Source organism: Entelurus aequoreus, linkage group LG24, assembly GCF_033978785.1.
Source record: "Entelurus aequoreus isolate RoL-2023_Sb linkage group LG24, RoL_Eaeq_v1.1, whole genome shotgun sequence".
Lineage (NCBI taxonomy): Eukaryota > Metazoa > Chordata > Actinopteri > Syngnathiformes > Syngnathidae > Entelurus > Entelurus aequoreus.
The window spans coordinates 6,692,953-6,711,104 of record NC_084754.1 but is presented as its reverse complement, the minus strand read 5'-3'; the positions used below and the strand labels follow the sequence as shown (position 1 = coordinate 6,711,104).

At 39.6% G+C, this 18,152-nt stretch overlaps 1 protein-coding gene across 1 annotated transcript in view; it reads right to left on the bottom strand.

Annotated features, from left to right (window-relative positions):
* Window positions 1-245: 245 nt before the first annotated feature.
* LOC133641726 (uncharacterized) overlaps window positions 246-18,152 on the bottom strand; it is a 70,133-nt gene continuing 52,226 nt past the window's right edge. The window contains 13 exon segments of the mRNA XM_062035671.1: window positions 246-1,286; window positions 5,391-5,571; window positions 6,336-6,482; window positions 6,570-6,688; window positions 8,041-8,124; window positions 9,857-9,954; window positions 13,591-13,750; window positions 13,825-13,966; window positions 14,128-14,250; window positions 14,357-14,421; window positions 15,654-15,740; window positions 17,212-17,262; window positions 17,860-18,068. Of these exon segments, the coding sequence (XP_061891655.1) occupies window positions 1,029-1,286; window positions 5,391-5,571; window positions 6,336-6,482; window positions 6,570-6,688; window positions 8,041-8,124; window positions 9,857-9,954; window positions 13,591-13,750; window positions 13,825-13,966; window positions 14,128-14,250; window positions 14,357-14,421; window positions 15,654-15,740; window positions 17,212-17,262; window positions 17,860-18,068 (1,724 nt within the window). The 3' untranslated portion in view covers window positions 246-1,028.

The window sequence follows — 18,152 nt, the reverse complement described above, 5'->3', positions numbered from 1 at the left end:
AAGAAGCGGACCAATGCAATTTTTGTGATTCATTCCTTTACAACTTGTGTGGCCATATGTTATCCCGTTAACCTTTTAAATTAATTTTCTGTTGCATGAAGTCAAAAGCAATTAAAGACCCACAAAAGTCCCTGGTCTCCCCGAGGGTTACATTTTTTAGTTACAAAAAACACTCGAACTCATAGAATAATCACAGAATGAAAGTGTTTGAGAAAGCAGCCGGACAACTTAATTTAGATGTTTTATTGTTTTATTTCAGTGCTACTTTAGTGACACATTGAGTATGAGCACACTATTATGATATCCATAAAACATTGGCATGATTAGCCAGCCTACACAATCAAAAGGATAGACAATATCATTTGGACTTACTGGAAAAGAGTGTAAACTGCTTTTTGTTTAAGCAATACAATCATCTATACCAGGGGGGTGTCCAAACTTTTTACACTGAGGGGCCATTTTCACCTTTTTAATTTTGTGAAAATGGTAAAAAGAAATAAAGAGGTAATAAATATATTTGAAAAATAGCCCCTTGTACACCTCTGATCGGTACAATTAATTTTAACAATAAAACATGTTTATTATTGTACAAATCAAGCACTGTTTAATTATCAATCATGACCTCATAATATATTTTTTTAACAATCATTTACATTTTAAATACAACTTATGGACTCTTTTTTTATACGTAGGTTCAAAAACATCAACACGTTAGCCGTGTAAGCTACTGACATTAACATAAAATAAGGCAACCTTTTAATGTACAAAAAATGTAAACATTTATGGTTCAACAACAGCAAAAACAAGATTAATCGTATTAAAAGTTGTGAGCTTTTGTTTATATCGTATGAATTTAACCAACTTGCCTGCAGTGAGCTGATATTGTTGTGAAGTTGGTATTAATAATCCGAAGTCTCATATGAGCCTATTCTTAAGCAAGACTTTTATCTCTAGCCATGCAATTAGTCCGTCCGCGCTAAGGCAGTTGACCTTCAACCTTTCTGCTCTCAGTAATATTTTCCCCCTTGTTATCGCTGCACCTTATTTCCTCCCTCGTAGGCCTCTTCCTCCTCGCCCGGCCCCTCCTGTCTGTCATCGACTGGCAGCACGTCCTCCGTATCACTGCAACATTGGGATTCCGGGAGCGACATCTCGGAGTTGTCGTTGTAGCAGGCGAAGGTGGAGAGGAACGTTGTGGAACTGTCCAAAGTGGGCGAGGGCGTGGAGACGTCTCTGTCCGGGCCGGACGTGGAAGCGGGAGACGGCAAGGGGGAGGAGATGGACGCCTGGAGGAGGAACGATATAGAAGTCAGTACTGAATGTTGTGATAAATAAACGCTGTGTCACAAGTAGAGATGTCCGATAATATCGGCCTGCCGATATTATCGGCCGATATATGCGTTAAAATGTAATATCGGAAATTATCGGTATCGGTTTTTTTATTATCGGTATCGTTTTTTTATTTTATTTTTTATTTTTTTTATTAAATCAACATAAAAAACACAAGATACACTTACAATTAGTGCACCAACCCAAAAAACCTCCCTCCCCCATTCACACTCATTCACACAAAAGGGTTGTTTCTTTCTGTTATTAATATTCTGGTTCCTACATTATATATCAATATATATCAATACAGTCTGCAAGGGATACAGTCCGTAAGCACACATAATTGTGCGTGCTGCTGGTCCACTAATGGTACTAACCTTTAACAGTTAATTTGACTAATTTTAATTCATTACTAGTTTCTATGTAACTGTTTTTATATTGTTGTACTTTCTTTTTTATTCAAGAAAATGTTTTTAATTTATTTATCTTATTTTACTAATTTTTTAAAAAAGTACCTTATCTTCACCATACCTGGTTGTCCAAATTAGGCATAATAATGTGTTAATTCCCCGACTGCATATATCGGTTGATATCGGTATCGGTTGATATCGGTATCGGTAATTAAAGAGTTGGACAATATCGGAATATCGGATATCGGCAAAAAGCCATTATCGGACATCCCTAGTTACAAGTAAATAGACAAATAAATTGGTCGTGTTTCTCAAGATGCGGAAGGACAGGAAGCGGCAGAAGCAGCGTGCTGGTAAAAGTCTTTTAATAGTAGTAATAGTAATAATAAGAGATGTCCGATAATATCGGACTGCCGATATTATCGGCCGATAAATGCTTTAAAATGTAATATCGGAAATTATCGGTATCGGTTTCAAAAAGTACAATATATGACTTTTTAAAACGCCGCTGTACGGAGTGGTACACGGACGTAGGGAGAAGTACAGAGCAGTTGCGTCTCCCAGTCATACTTGCCAACCCTCCCGATTTTCCAAGGAGACTCCCGAATTTCTGTGCCCCTCCCGAGGCAACCATTCTCACGAATTTCTCCCCATTTCCACCCAGACAACAATATTGGGGGCATGCCTCAAAGGCACTGCATTTGCGTGCCGGCCCAATCACATAATATCTACGGCTTTTCACACACACACAAGTGAATGCAAGGCATACTTGATCAACAGCCATACAGGTCACACTGAGGGTGGCCGTATAAACAACTTTCACACTGTTACAAATATGCGCCACACTGTGAACCCACACCAAATAAGAATGACAAACACATTTCGGGAGAACATCCGCACCGTAACACAACATAAACACAACAGAACAAATACCCAGAACCCCTTGCAGCACTAACTCTTCCGGGATGCTACAATATACACCCCCCGCTACCCCCTACCCCGCCCACCTCAACCTCCTCATGCTCTCTCAGGGAGAGCATGTCCCAAATTCCAAGCTGCTGTTTTGAGGCATGTTAAAAAAAATAATGCACGTTGTGACTTCAATAATAAATATGGCAGTGCCATGTTGGCATTTTCTTTCCATAACTTGAGTTGATTTATTTTGGAAAACCTTGTTACATTGTTTAATGCATCCAGCGGGGCATCACAACAAAATGAGGCATAATAATGTGTTAATTCCACGACTGTATATATCGGTATCGGTTGATGTCGGAATCGGTAATTAAGAGTTGGACAATATCGGAATATCGGCAAAAAAGCCATTATCGGACATCTCTAGTAATAATAGTAGCATGAGGCTAGCATGAATGAACTAGGGCAGGGGTCACCAACCTTTTTGAAACCAAGAGCTACCTCTTGGGTACTGATTAATGCGAAGGGCTACCAGTTTGATACACACTTAAATAAATTGCCAGAAATAGCCAATTTGCTCAATTTACCTTTAACTCTATGTTATTATTAATAATTAATGATATTTATCTTTGTGGAAACACTGATCATCTTAATGATTTCTCACAATAAATATATATAGAAACAGATAAATATCAATATGCAACACTTTATTTTTATATTTTCTCTAAATGTAAATTTTTCAAATTGAACATTTTCAAATGATGACTTCTTAGACAGTCTTGTGAAATCACAATATTCCATTTTAACTAGCTAGCCACTAACATTTTTTAACAAATCATGAATTACTTTGCACCATGTTTGTACAAATAATAACTCATAAATAATGTGACACTTTGAACTGGACACCAAATCTGTTATCTGTTTCTTTGTCAGTTAGTGAAGACCAAGTCTTTAAAATATTTTCTTGGATTTTCAAATTCTATTTGAGTTTTGTCTCTCTTAGAATTAAAAATGTCGAGCAAAGCGAGACCAGATTGCTAGTAAATGAATACAATTTTAAAAATAGAGGCAGCTCACTGGTAAGTGCTGCTATTTGAGCTATTTTTAGAACAGGCCAGCGGGCTACTCATCTGGTCCTTACGGGCTACCTGGTGCCCGCGGGCACCGCGTTGGTGACCCCTGAACTAGAACATAACATGGACTGTACAAACGTAAGCTGTCACATAGAGCTGGCGAAACCGGGTATATAAGGGACGTGATTAGTGTCGGCAGCAGGTGGGGACACCAATCAAATAAACAAGAGTCGGGTGTGTGTAGTCAGCGCCCTTAGCAACAAGGACTGTAAAGAAAGGCGTAAAGGAGCACTGAGAACAGAACAGAAACACTAAACTAAGACGAATCATAACAAACACAAGACAAGACCTGTCGTGAGAGGTCATGACTTAAAGAAACGCCACACCTCAAATATACGCCTTCTTTTTCACTCAGGAAAAGAAATGACACATCTGGTTGGAATTACCGTACTTGTCTACCTTTTCTCCCCATGACCGCAATTCAAAAAGTTCCCCACACTACATTCTAACCACAGCAAAGTGCGAGGCAATGGTGCCGTGAACCAGCAGGCAGTTGTGGGGGAATTCCCCTTACCTTCAAACGCAAATACGGTAATCACCTTTACTGCAGGGGTGAGCAAAGTGCAGCTCACTTTTTAATCGGCTCTTGGCATACTCTTTTTTAATGAGATACAGACCCTGACTGAAGTGAGGACCCCACGGGGTCTCCAACCTTTTTTCATCAGAGAGCTACTTTTACAAAAAGAAAATGGCAGTACTACTCATTTTTAACGTTTATTTTCATAGATTATTTCAACCCAAACAAAAGGAATTCGCTTGTTTTTGCCAGATCGTTAACGATCTGATGATGATTTTTATCTACGTCTAAAACGCCTCCTTGTGGTGTAGATACTACAGGTGAAACTAAAGAAAAAACAGAACATCGTGTCAAAGTCCATTCATTTCAGCGTTTTTTTAATCATGGCAGCATGGCTCATGTGGTAGAGCGGCCGGCCAGAAACTTAAGGGTTCGTGGTTCGAATCCATCTGAGTCACTGCCATTGTGTCCTTGGCCATGACACTTCACCCACCGTCCTACCACACTGGTTTAAATGTCTCTTAAAAATGGAGATGATGGGTCTCACAATGTTAAGCGCTGCGAGTCTCTAAAGAAAAAGCGCTATACAAACATAATTCACCTCACTTTCAACTTCAAATGTGAAACTTAATACATCTCGTTTTATCAACACAGTATTATTAACTTACAATAGCATTCTTTTTGTATTGTTTCAGTTTCACAAATTCCTCAGTAAATTCACCAAAACGTCCCCGCGGAGTTATTGAATCTATTTAGCTGGTTAGAGAGCCACCTTCCGCAGTCATGACGATGACTTCTGTTTTGTTTGATAAACCGTTTTACTGCCGTGTTACAGACATCGTTTGGAAACAATTAAGGTATGAGAATAAACATTTACAAGATTTTTCTGTGTGAATAACTCATTTCACAACGTAACTGTGGCTTATAGTCCTGTGTAATTTAGTGGGTGTGGTCAAAAGTAGGGAAAATATGTTAAACGATATATGCCAATATTGTTATATAATTAAAGGTCTCATACCTAACAGACACCTCATACTCTCTGCAGTTGAGTAAATATATGTGAGAATATAGTGTGCGTTCAAAGGTAACCTGCAGTGAGACACTGGACTTGTTGGTCTTCTCTTTAACTTGGACCATGGCTCCTTTAAGTCCAGCCAACTTTTCAGTCATCTCCAGGGCGGCTCTTAGCAATTTGGGAGTCTCGGGCTTGACGGGGGCTGTCTTAGCTTCTTCTTTGGCTTCAGATTTCTTCCCCTTTGTGAGCATCTTTCTGAAAGGAAATGATGGAAAGAGAATTCAGATAAAAGCAGTTGTTTTTTTAAGCATTTTTGATGCATGTACACTACCGTTCAAAAGTTTGGGGTCACCCAAACAATTTTGTGGAATAGCCTTCATTTCTAAGAACAAGAATAGACTGTCGAGTTTCAGATGAAAGTTCTCTTTTTCGGGCCATTTTGAGCGTTTAATTGACCCCACAAATGTGATGCTCCAGAAACTCAATCTGCTCAAAGGAAGGTCAGTTTTGTAGCTTCTGTAACGAGCTAAACTGTTTTCAGATGTGTGAACATGATTGCACAAGGGTTTTCTAATCATCAATTAGCCTTCTGAGCCAATGAGCAAACACATTGTACCATTAGAACACTGGAGTGATAGTTGCTGGAAATGGGCCTCTATACACCTATGTAGATATTGCACCAAAAACCAGACATTTGCAGCTAGAATAGTCATTTACCACATTAGCAATGTATAGAGTGTATTTCTTTCAAGTTAAGACTAGTTTAAAGTTATCTTCATTGAAAAGTACAGTGCTTTTCCTTCAAAAATAAGGACATTTCAATGTGACCCCGAACTTTTGAACGGTAGTGTATGTGCTAGGGCACACATCTTAACAACTAATTACGGGCTCCTTGTCACCTTTGAGATGAACAAGATTATTGTTGCATGTGGGTGATATGACGAATCTCATTATGATTGAAACTAGACACACTCCAAACTCGTAGAAATGGGTCATATAAAATAATATACATTGCTAACCGAGCTTTTTTGCGCAGCAGTTTCTTGGATTCCGGGTAGTGGACCAGAATTTCATTCAGGTCTTTCTTGTCCAGGATGAACAGATTGGCGAAGCCATGAGCAATTACATTTGCAGTGCGCCTGTTGCCCCCACCTACGGAAAGTAAACTGCCAATCAGACAGAAGACACGGATATTTTAGATGATTAAAGAAAATACACTTAGCAATCATGAAGCACATTTAAAACATCCTTACCTGATCTCTCCAAAGACTGAGCCAGCTCTGAGAGTGACAAACACGGTTTTCCCATCTGGACCGCCAACCACTTGGACTTCCCCAGCTTTGATGATGTACATCTCCCGACCAACTTCCCCCTGAGGGGGAAAATTGTGGCATCGTCAAAGCTACACCTTGGACTGGTCACCTGTCAATCACGGGCTCAAGGCCATGCTAAATTGAGGCCCTTTCTCACACTTTTTTTTACTTATGCCAAAAGGATTTTATATTTTGTTTTTAATCAAACTTGAATTACATTTTATGCACGTTTTGTACTGTTGTATATTTGTTGGTCGTGCGATGGGTGATGAGCCAGGAAGACGCCAACGAGGAATCGTCGAACAAAAAGCTTTATTTGTTTCAGCGAGCCTCAGACTGCAGCTGCAGCTCCAAGAGAAAGAGTATGGGCCGGATCTCTCTTCTCCTGTCTTCTTGAACAACTGTCCTTAAATACCCTTTACACAAAAACCCTTACTCTTTGTACATTTGTAGTTCTAGCCTTGGAGCCGGTCAGTCTGGCCAGTCAATCTTTCCCTGACATTATTCCTCTGATCAGTTTGAGTCGGGTGACCTCCGACTCCTATCCTCTACTCCTACCTGTGAGGGCTTCCTACCAGATGTTGCTAATGTTTTTATTTTCACTTCTAAAATCCAAACCTGGATTCCAGGTATCAGGGGGGAAAGAGCCACCACTCTCAAGAGAGCTTTTGATGGACATGTGCACCTTTGAAGTTATCTAAGGGTATATTTCCTTAGTAGAATAATCCTCTAAAGCAGTGGTCCCCAACCACCGCACAAGAAAAAAAAAAAAAAATTAAAAAAAAAAAATTAAAAAAAAAAAATTAAATCAACATAAAAAACACAATATATACATTATATATCAATATAAATCAATACAGTCTGCAGGGATACAGTCCGTAAGCACACATGATTGTATTTCTTTATCACAAAAAACAAAACAAAAAACCCATAACCCCCCACCCCACTGCTCTAAAGTATTCTGTGACCAAATACAAACACTTGCAAGCTCACAATCATATAAGTAAATGGTACATGGTATAATTCACCTCAGTACAAACACTAATTCATTGGAAATAAATTGTTTTTATAATGTTATGTTAGTGCAAAATAACACATTTAACATAATTGAAACTTAAAGTAGCACACATTCCTGGCACAACCTTGACCAATATTCAAACCCTGAATGTCAACTTTCCAGCCCAACACTAACAAATGTGTTCCATGGGATAAATTGTCTGGTGAAATGTGCCTTTATTTTCTTACCAATGACGTAGCAGGAAGGGGCTATGGATACGTTCATATGAAGCGCCCTGTCATTCATCAATTGGCGTTCTACATGATACTTATAGGAGTTTTTTGTTTTTAGACAGTGAAAGTCCCACACAAGGCAGAACATGCAAACGACACACAAAAGACGCCCACAATTCACCTTTTTGCAGACATAATCGCCTGGAAGATAGACAACTGAACGCAGGCTTTTTAACATGTCAAAAATCATCTGTTGGTCACAACCCTGTTAAAAACAAACAAAAACAATGGATTTAGTCAACATCTGCTATCTGGTATAGTTCACATTCAGGTGAGTTGGATAATAATTTCTTATTATTCACTACTACAGTGGAACCTGTTTGAGTCTGCAATCTATATGCTGACCATCACATGAAATTTGAAGGGTCATTTTATACAAATCTGACCGTTTATGTCAACATGTGTTGTAGTATTGTCAAGTTCCTCAATAACGCTAAAAAAACAGCAACATGACTAGTTACATATATATGTGTGTGCAGAGGTACTTCCTGTTATGTGCAAAGTAAGCTTCAAAATAAAAGAATGACAGCATTAATCTGGATTCTACCACAGCAACTAACGAAATGCAGCTATTTATTTATTTATTTTTTCAAATCTGCACATGAACAAAAACTTTATTGTCATCAACAAACTGCCTTAGGTTCACAAATCTTTTATTATCACTACGGGTGTCACGATCCGATATTGATATAGGATATTGGTCCAATATCAAAAAACAAGTCGGATTGCATCTTGCGTGTTACTTGTGCCGGACAGACAGTTAATAAGCAAACAAGGTGGCCTTTTCTTGTATTTTAGTCAAGTCATTTACAAAAGATAAACATGGTAGGCTGTAGGCTACTATAGCAGGCAGCTACACAACAGCTAAGCACACAATAGCACACAAGCTAAACGTATGTAATAAATGTCGTTAACTGAACAATATTACAGTCTAAAACATCAACGCTTGTAACCTGCAGCACTTGACTGCCGAATTAAACCAAGATCCAATGCGAAAGCTGTGAATAATGGAGGTGAACCAGATGAAATGGATATTGTCTCAGCAGAACAGCAAGTGGTCAACTTTCTGCACTCAAAGGAAATTGAAATCATCAATACCATCGCAACATGCATCCCACTGAACGGAAGAAACAACAACGCCACGCCAGTCGTCCTCGTGAAACTCGTAAACAGAACATCTAAAATGGCATTGCTGAGACAGGGAAAGAAGCTGAAGGGAGAACAGGAAGTGAACAAAAGTTTTAGCAACTGTTATGTAAAAGAAACGGGGTAGGATTAAATAAGCTCTGCTTCTTCCTACTCCTTTTCGAACATGTTGAAAAGAGAAACTGGAGATTGTGATGTATCATGTTGTATGCTTGCACGTTCGAAATAAACTCAAACTCAACTCAATTTAACTTAGTTTTATCGAGGTAGCGAGCCTCTGGAATAGCGAACAGTTTGTCTCAGTACGGTCCATTGATTTTTTTATTTTGTACGATCCAATTTAATCCAGTTTGTTGCTCTTCCTCACATTACAGCAGGTAAGGTAAAGCCATTTAAACAAAAGCTTTGGCCTACAAAAGTGGCTACCTTAGCAGAAACTTGAGGGTTCCAGTTTTGAATCCAGCTTCTGCCATCCTAGCCACTGCCCTTGTGCCCTTGGTCAAGGCACTTCACCCACCTTGCTCCCAGTGCCACCCACACTGGTGTAAACGTAGCTTAAATGTAGATAATGACACTAGAGAAAAAGTGCTATTTAAATATAACTCACTTCACTTCACAATGGACAACCCTAATTATCACCCATTCTCATTATGTCTCTGAGCAAACTCACAAGAAATAGTTACAGCAATTTGGTTATGGCGACAACCGCCTACGTTAACGTGAGTCAGCCAGTCAACAGGCGGTCAACATGAACAGGTTCCACTGTATGATTGTAATATGTTTCCTTTTACCTGAAAGAGAGGGACTTTGCTGACAATGGAATAATTGACATCGATGGCGATGTCCAGACGCATTTTATCTGGTAACTGAGTCAGCAGCTCCTGTTCATCTGGATGGTGGACAACTTTCAGTAAGTTCTACCCTGTATACCAGACCTGGGCAAATTAAGGCTCGGGGGCCACATGCGGCCCGTTAAGCTTTTCAATCTGGCCCGCCGGACATTCCCAAATATTTTTTTTAGATCTTTAAGATGGAAAGTGTAGCTGCCATTATGATGTGCAGTGATGTTTTCAAATTACCATAAATCTTGAACTATACAACATATTTCAATGGTTGCAATCTGCGCTTTTGCATGATATTTTAGTGACTAAAGTTGTCCTGATACCAATATTATTTTGATACTTTTCGGTACTTTTCGATACTTTTCTAAATAAAGGGGACCAGAAAAAATTGCATTATTGGCTTTATTTTAACAAAAAATCTTAGGGTGTGGCGGACCGGTACTTTTCAGAGGCGGTATGGTACCGAATATGATTCATTAGTATCGCGGTACTATACTAATACCCGTATACCGTACAACCCTACTAGTTATTATGGTAATCTACAAACCCCGTTTCCATATGAGTTGGGAAATTGTGTTAGATGTAAATATAAACGGAATACAATGATTAGCAAATCCTTTTCAAGCCATATTCAGTTGAATGCACTACAAAGACAACATATTTGATGTTCAAACTCATAAACTTTTTTTTTTTTTTGCAAATAATAATTAACTTGGAATTTCATGGCTGCAACACGTGCCAAAGTAGTTGGGAAAGGGCATGTTCACCACTGTGTTACATGGCCTTTCCTTTTAACAACACTCATTAAACGTTTGGGAACTGAGGAGACACATTTTTGAAGCTTCTCAGGTGGAATTCTTTCCCATTCTTGCTTGATGTACAGCTTAAGTTGTTCAACAGTCCGGGGGTCTCCCTTGTGCTATTTTAGGCTTCATAATGTGCCACACATTTTCAATGGGAGACAGATCTGGACTACAGGCAGGCCAGTCTAGTACCCGCACTCTTTTACTATGAAGCCACGTTGATGTAACACGTGGCTTGGCATTGTCTTGCTGAAATAAGCAGGGGCGTCCATGGTAACGTTGCTTGGATGGCAACATATGTTGCTCCAAAACCTGTATGTACCTTTCAGCATTAATGGCGCCTTCACAGATGTGTAAGTTACCCATGTCTTGGGCACTAATACACACCCATACCATCACAGATGCTGGCTTTTACACTTTGCGTCTATAACAATCCGGATGGTTCTTTTCCTCTTTGGTCCGGAGGACACGACGTCCACAGTTTCCAAAAAGAATTTGAAATGTGGACTTGTCAGACCACAGAACACTTTTCCACTTTGTATCAGTCCATCTTAGATGAGCTCAGGCCCAGCGAAGCCGACGGCGTTTCTGGGTGTTGTTGATAAACATTTTTTGCCTTGCATAGGAGAGTTTTAACTTGCACTTACATATGTAGCGACCAACTGTAGTTACTGACAGTGGGTTTCTGAAGTGTTCCTGAGCCCATGTGGTGATATCCTTTACACACTGATGTCGCGTGTTGATGCAGTACAGCCTGAGGGATGGAAGGTCACGGGCTTAGCTGCATACGTGCAGTGATTTCTCCAGATATTCTGAACTCTTTGATGATATTACGGAGCGTAGATGGTGAAATCCCTAAATTCCTTGCAATAGCTGGTTGAGAAAGGTTTTTCTTAAACTGTTCAACAATTTGCTCACACATTTGTTGACAAAGTGGTGACCCTCGCCCCATCCTTGTTTGTGAATGACTGAGCATTTCATGGAATCTACTTTTATACCCAACCATGGCACCCACCTGTTCCCAATTAGCCTGTTCACCTGTGGGATGTTCCAAATAAGTGTTTGATGAGCATTCCTCAACTTTATCAGTATTTATTGCCACCTTTCCCAACTTCTTTGTCACGTGTTGCTGGCATCAAATTCTAAAGTCAATGATTATTTGCAAAAAAAAATAAGTTTATCAGTTTGAACATCAAATATGTTGTCTTTGTAGCATATTCAACTGAGTATGGTTTGAAAATGATTTGCAAAACATTGTATTCCGTTTATATTTACATCTAACACAATTTCCCAACACATATGGAAACGGGGTTTGTACGTCACAGCAGGTCAGACGAGGCACCAAGCAGTGTGGGTGGGGAGCGTTTCCACAGCGGTAGCCTGAAATGTGGGTGTCAGGGACAGTCGTGGAAGGAGATTTTTACAAGAAAGTTCTAAAGCTTAGTGATATATCACACACGGTATATCAGATTGTAGATGTTTTTTGTTTTTTTTACCCTTCACGTTCATATTTCGCTGTGTTTGTTGCATTTTTGTTGCATTTGGCTTGATTTTAAAATATGTCGATTGAGAGGGGGTGTGACGTTCATATGTTCTCAATATCCAAGGTTTTATCGTTCATGAATGCTACTGCTGGTTGTCTCCACAAGCTGGATAGTGTGTACCACGGGGCACTGAGATTCATCACCAACTGCGCTCCCCTTACTCACCATTGCGTATTATACTCAATGGTTAACTGGACATCTTTATGTGCTCGACGCCTCAATCATTGGTATGTTTTCATCTCCAAAACCATTCTGGGTATCACTCCATCTTATCTGTCTTGTCATTTAACAAAGAAACAAGGAAGTCACAATCTTCGTTCAATGAATGTTCTGCAATTTGTCGTCCCCAAAGTAAGAACTGAACTGGGCAAGAAAGCATTTAGGTTTTCAGCACCGAAGGCTTGGAATAACCTACGATCGAATATTAAACTTCAAACCCTTGTTACATTGAATGAGTTTAAAGCTTCTGTGAAAGGATTATAAATGATAAATGGGTTATACTTGTATAGCGCTTTTCTAACTTCAAGGTACTCAAAGCGCTTTGACAGTATTTCCACATTCACACACACATTCACACACTGATGGCGGGAGCTGCCATGCAAGGCGCTAACCAGCAGCCATCAGGAGCAAGGGTGAAGTGTCTTGCCCAAGGACACAACGGACGTGACTAGGATGGTAGAAGGTGGGGATTGAACCCCAGTAACCAGCAACCCTCCGATTGCTGGCACGGCCACTCTACCAACTTCGCCACGCCGTCCGGATTGCAGTCTACCTTGTCTGTATGCACATGTGTTATGTGAGCAAGTTTTAATGTTGTAAATGTGATGTTTTATGTGTTGTTTTTTAATGTAACCTTGCTGCTGCCCTCTTGGCCAGGTCTCCCTTGGAAAAGAGATCTTTGATCTCAATGGGATATTACCTGGTTAAATAAAGGCTAAATAAAATAAATAAAAAAATAGAAAAAAAGTAAATTCCATTCCGTTTTTAAGGCGGTCTGTCATAACCTTTTTAGCATTCAATCAGACTTTATTGTGAGGTTTTGTATTAGTTTTCCTAAAAATAGATATATCGGCCCCCAGACATATTTTTTTCTCTAAATTTGGCCCCCCGAGTCAAAATAATTGCCCAGGCCTGCTGTATACAGTACATCTATGTCTAAAATGCCAAGTTTGAAAAACAATCTGTTGTTGAATCATGTTAATATTGTCCAAATAATGCCACAACTCAAACAGAGCCACGGGTCAATAGAAGTCCAGAAAGGTTAAAAAACATCAACACTTGTAACCTGCAGCACTTGACTGTTCAACTTGAAGGTCAAATCCGTTTACCAACTTACCCAGCATGCCTTGTGATTGCCAGGTGTAGTTGTACCATGTTTTGACGCGGTTTTGGACATCCTTGGGGATGCGATACGAAGACATGTATTTAATGGTGTTGTCCATACAGGTGCGGTAGTAGGTCTGACTCGCTGTGGCTGCACCAACAACATCACGCATCTGAGAAAAATGCATCGATTATGTATCTCTGTGTCTCTAATTCATTACCAGCACTGGTTTATTTGAAAACATACTTGGCCAATCATGATGGAAAAGGCGAAGACTCCCACAAAGTAGTTGATGAGTTGGAAGACGATCTCAAACAGGGTGGTGGGATCTGGCAACCCCCCGATGGTGATAAGCGTCTTCACCGCAAAGTAGTAACAACGGATGTAACTGTGGTGAGGGAGGACACAACACAGAAGGCAGTGTGTACTTTCACCTCAGCACAACTGGCAACCAGAGAGATTATCACACAGCCATCATTGAGTTCTGTTGAAAACCGCACTACAATGACGCACACAAAGCCAAAAACTAAATGTGATTGTTGCACCAACCTGTTGCCTTTGCCGTCGTACACCCACTTAGTGGAGCCCAGTCCATTGTAGGCAGAGCCCCAGTAGTAGAGGCAGGCGTTACAGTGGAGGCAGTAGAGAAGATACGTGGTGGTACGGATCACCCTGAAGGACACATCCCAGCGCGTTATGTGTGACAAGGACGACCATTTTGGTTGAAATCTGAAGAAATATAAGTTTGTTCCACCATATTGCATCCTTGGCAGCATACCTGTAAACGTAGGCTTTGGTCAAGATTGCCTCTAAGCGCTCGTTGAATTCAAAGAATGAGTTGATCTGTTGAAGCATCGACACAGAAATGCTTGAGAATTGTGTTGACGCTGATCTTACTGTCGGGGTCATGCAGCCACGTGCACAGACGTTTTGGCGGTGTGGGCGCTCAGACAGAATTATTCATCAAATTTTATTACTAACGGTCAATCTGTGTGGATTCCTGCATGGAAATGTCCCTTATATTGGAATGCAAATATTGACGGGTATGCCCTCTTTCGAGCTGGACAAGGCTCTGAGTTGCTGTTTCATTTTGTTTAGGAAACGTCAAACATAATGTTGTTAGCGTAATGTTGTGGTTTATTTAGCGTCAAACAACATCAGGAGATTACGGTATATAAACATTGTTATTTCCTGTCTGTCTGATGCTGCGTGCCACAGGCGACGCACCGTAGGCTGCAGATGTTTGCGTTGACACTAAACACTACAGGAGGAGGGGGAGAAGGCTGCCCTCAAGCAGTTTGGGAAGGAATTCCAACTCAAACTCAAATATACACTACCGTTTAAAAGTTTGGGGTCACATTGAAATGTCCTTATTTTTGAAGGAAAAGCACTGTACTTTTCAATGAAGATAACTTTAAACTAGTCTTAACTTGAAAGAAATACACTCTATACATTGCTAATGTGGTAAATGACTATTCTAGCTGCAAATGTCTGGTTTTTGGTGCAATATCTACATAGGTGTATAGAGGCCCATTTCCAGCAACTATCACTCCAGTGTTCTAATGGTACAATGTGTTTGCTCATTGGCTCAGAAGGCTAATTGATGATTAGAAAACCCTTGTGCAATCATGTTCACACATCTTAAAACAGTTTAGCTCGTTACAGAAGCTACAAAACTGACCTTCCTTTGAGCAGATTGAGTTTCTGGAGCATCACATTTGTGGGGTCAATTAAACGCTCAAAATGGCCGGAAAAAGAGAAATTTCATCTGAAACTCGACAGTCTATTCTTGTTCTTAGAAATGAAGGCTATTCCACAAAATTGTTTGGGTGACCCCAAACTCTTGAACGGTAGTGTATGCCCATCAGATATCAAAACATATCCGAGGGAATTGATGACAGATCGTAATTTTTATGTAAATTCATTTATAAAAAGGGTTCCACTTTTGAGCAGCACTAGGGGTCTATCTGTGCACGTGCCTGGTGATGCCTGTGATGGAGTGTGACCATTACTCTTGTAATGTTGCTATCGGTAAGCCATTTTTTAAACTGTAAACGTTACATGGCAAAGCTCACCTTGAGTAACCTAGGCAACCGTAGAAGAGGGTTGATGCCAGTTTTGAAATAGAAGAGCTCCAGCGGAGCAAGACTGGCAACGTCGAACTGAAAAGAAAGATGGTGATACCTCGATGCTTCTTGATAAGGGTAATGCATATAAAATAAAATAAAAGCAAAGTAGAGAGAGACATGCATTAATTACACTACACAGAGCGATAACAACACTGTCAAGCTGACCAACTTTTGTCAGAACAACACATGTCCCTGGTTTCAGGACTCAAAGCCTAACTTACAGGAATTCTCCAGGATGTGACAAAGTACTGTATTTTCTTGTTGTGGCTATGTTTTAATGGCCAGGCGACGACCACAACATATGCATGGAGGGTCGTCTAGCTCAGTGGTTCTCAACCTTTTTTCAGTGATGTACCCCCTGTGAACATTTTTTTTAATTCAAGTACCCCCTAATCAGAGCAAAGCATTTTTGGTTGAAAAAAAAGAGATAAAGAAGTAAAATACAGCACCATGTCATCAGTTTCTGAGTTATTAAATTGTATAACAGTGCAAAATATTGCTCATTTGTTGTGGTCTTTCTTGAACTATTATAAAAATAACTAAAAACTTGTTGAAATATAAACAAGTGATTCAATTATAAATAAAGATTTCTACACATAGAAGTAATCACCAACTTACAGTGCCCTATTTGGGGATTGTAATAGAGATCCATTTGGATTCATGAACTTAATTCTAAACATTTCTTCACAAAAAAAGAAATCTTTAACATCAATATTTATGGAACATGTCCACAAAAAATCTAGCTGTCAACACTGAATATTGCATTTTTAAAAATTCTCACGTACCCCTTGGCATACCTTCAAGTACCCCCAGGGGTACGCGTACCCCCATTTGAGAACCACTGGTCTAGCTAAGAAGTGAGTACAGTAATCTACAGTAGAATACACTCAAGGCTACTATATTGGGTAAAAAGGTGATTATATTGGTGTTATTTCATATTTAGAGGTCTCTAATAATGTTATTTTTTTATTATTTAGATAGATGTAAAAATGTTTTTGCTTTAACTGAAAATATTTGATTTATTATTAATAATAATCCTACTTCGTGGAAATGTGTTTACCACAGTCAGGCCTGAAACCAATTAGCCGCGATAAATGGGGGACGACTGTACAATAATCTGCCAATGTGTAAGCCCCTTCTCTATAGATAAAGGGTGCCAAAGGAGCGGCATTTGTATTTCCTTCCTTTGGGAAATATTCCATACATAAAATGAAACATTATCAAGGAGGGTTTGAACCAAAGAAGAAAGATAAAATATTGAATGTTTGTACAAAACATCACATTGTTAAAATAAATGTACCAGCTTGGCATAGCTCAACCTACACTGGACTGGTTGTATAATGTAAAAAAATAAATAAAGAAAAAATTTAGAATAAATGTATTAATTATTTACATAATTATCATATTAATGTGGCCTCCATATCCTGTCATCTTTCTGCAATAGATTGTACACCCTGTTTGTCGATAAACATTAGAAGTAGACTACTAAACTTCTACTACTCACCTTGAAACGTTTAGTTTTCATGTAATTCTTTCTCATTTCTTTCTTGTCACACTGTGGAAAAAAACACATCTCATAAATAATTCTCATGTACACTACCGTTCAAAAGTTTGGGGTCACCCAAACAATTTTGTGGAATAGCCTTCATTTCTAAGAACAAGAACAGACTGTCGAGTTTCAGATGAAAGTTCTCTTTTTCTGGCCATTTTGAGCGTTTAATTGACCCCACAAATGTGATGCTCCAGAAACTCAATCTGCTCAAAGGAAGGTCAGCTTTGTAGCTTCTGTAACGAGGTAAACTGTTTTCAGATGTGTGAACATGATTGCACAAGGGTTTTCTAATCGTCAATTAGCCTTCTGAGTCAGTGAGCAAACACATTGTACCATTAGAACACTGGAGTGATAGTTGCTGGAAATGGGCCTCTATACACCTATGTAGATATTGCACCAAAAACCAGACATTTGCAGCTAGAATAGTCATTTACCACATTAGCAATGTATAGAGTGTATTTCTTTAAAGTTAAGACTAGTTTAAAGTTATCTTCATTGAAAAGTACAGTGCTTTTCCTTCAAAAATAAGGACATTTCAATGTGACCCCAAACTTTTGAACGGTAGTGTATATATAAAAAAAAGATATCTTTGGCACTCACGACTATGTCCCCTCCATGGACAAACTGCAGGCGCGGTTGGAAGATGGTGATGTCCAGGATGTAAATGAGGTCGCAGAGGTAGTCGGTCAGCAGCCAGTAGTAAATATTGTCTGCCGTCTGGTAGGGGAAGGCCCAGCGAACTGGGATGAACCACACGTTCCAGTTCCACGCCAAAGACACCAGGAACATCCACAACACGTACATCAGATCTGGGGATAAGCGGATGGAGGGAGTGAAGATGAGCGAGACAATAAGATTTGGTCTGAGTTGCTGCTTGTGCTAAGCTAAAGCAT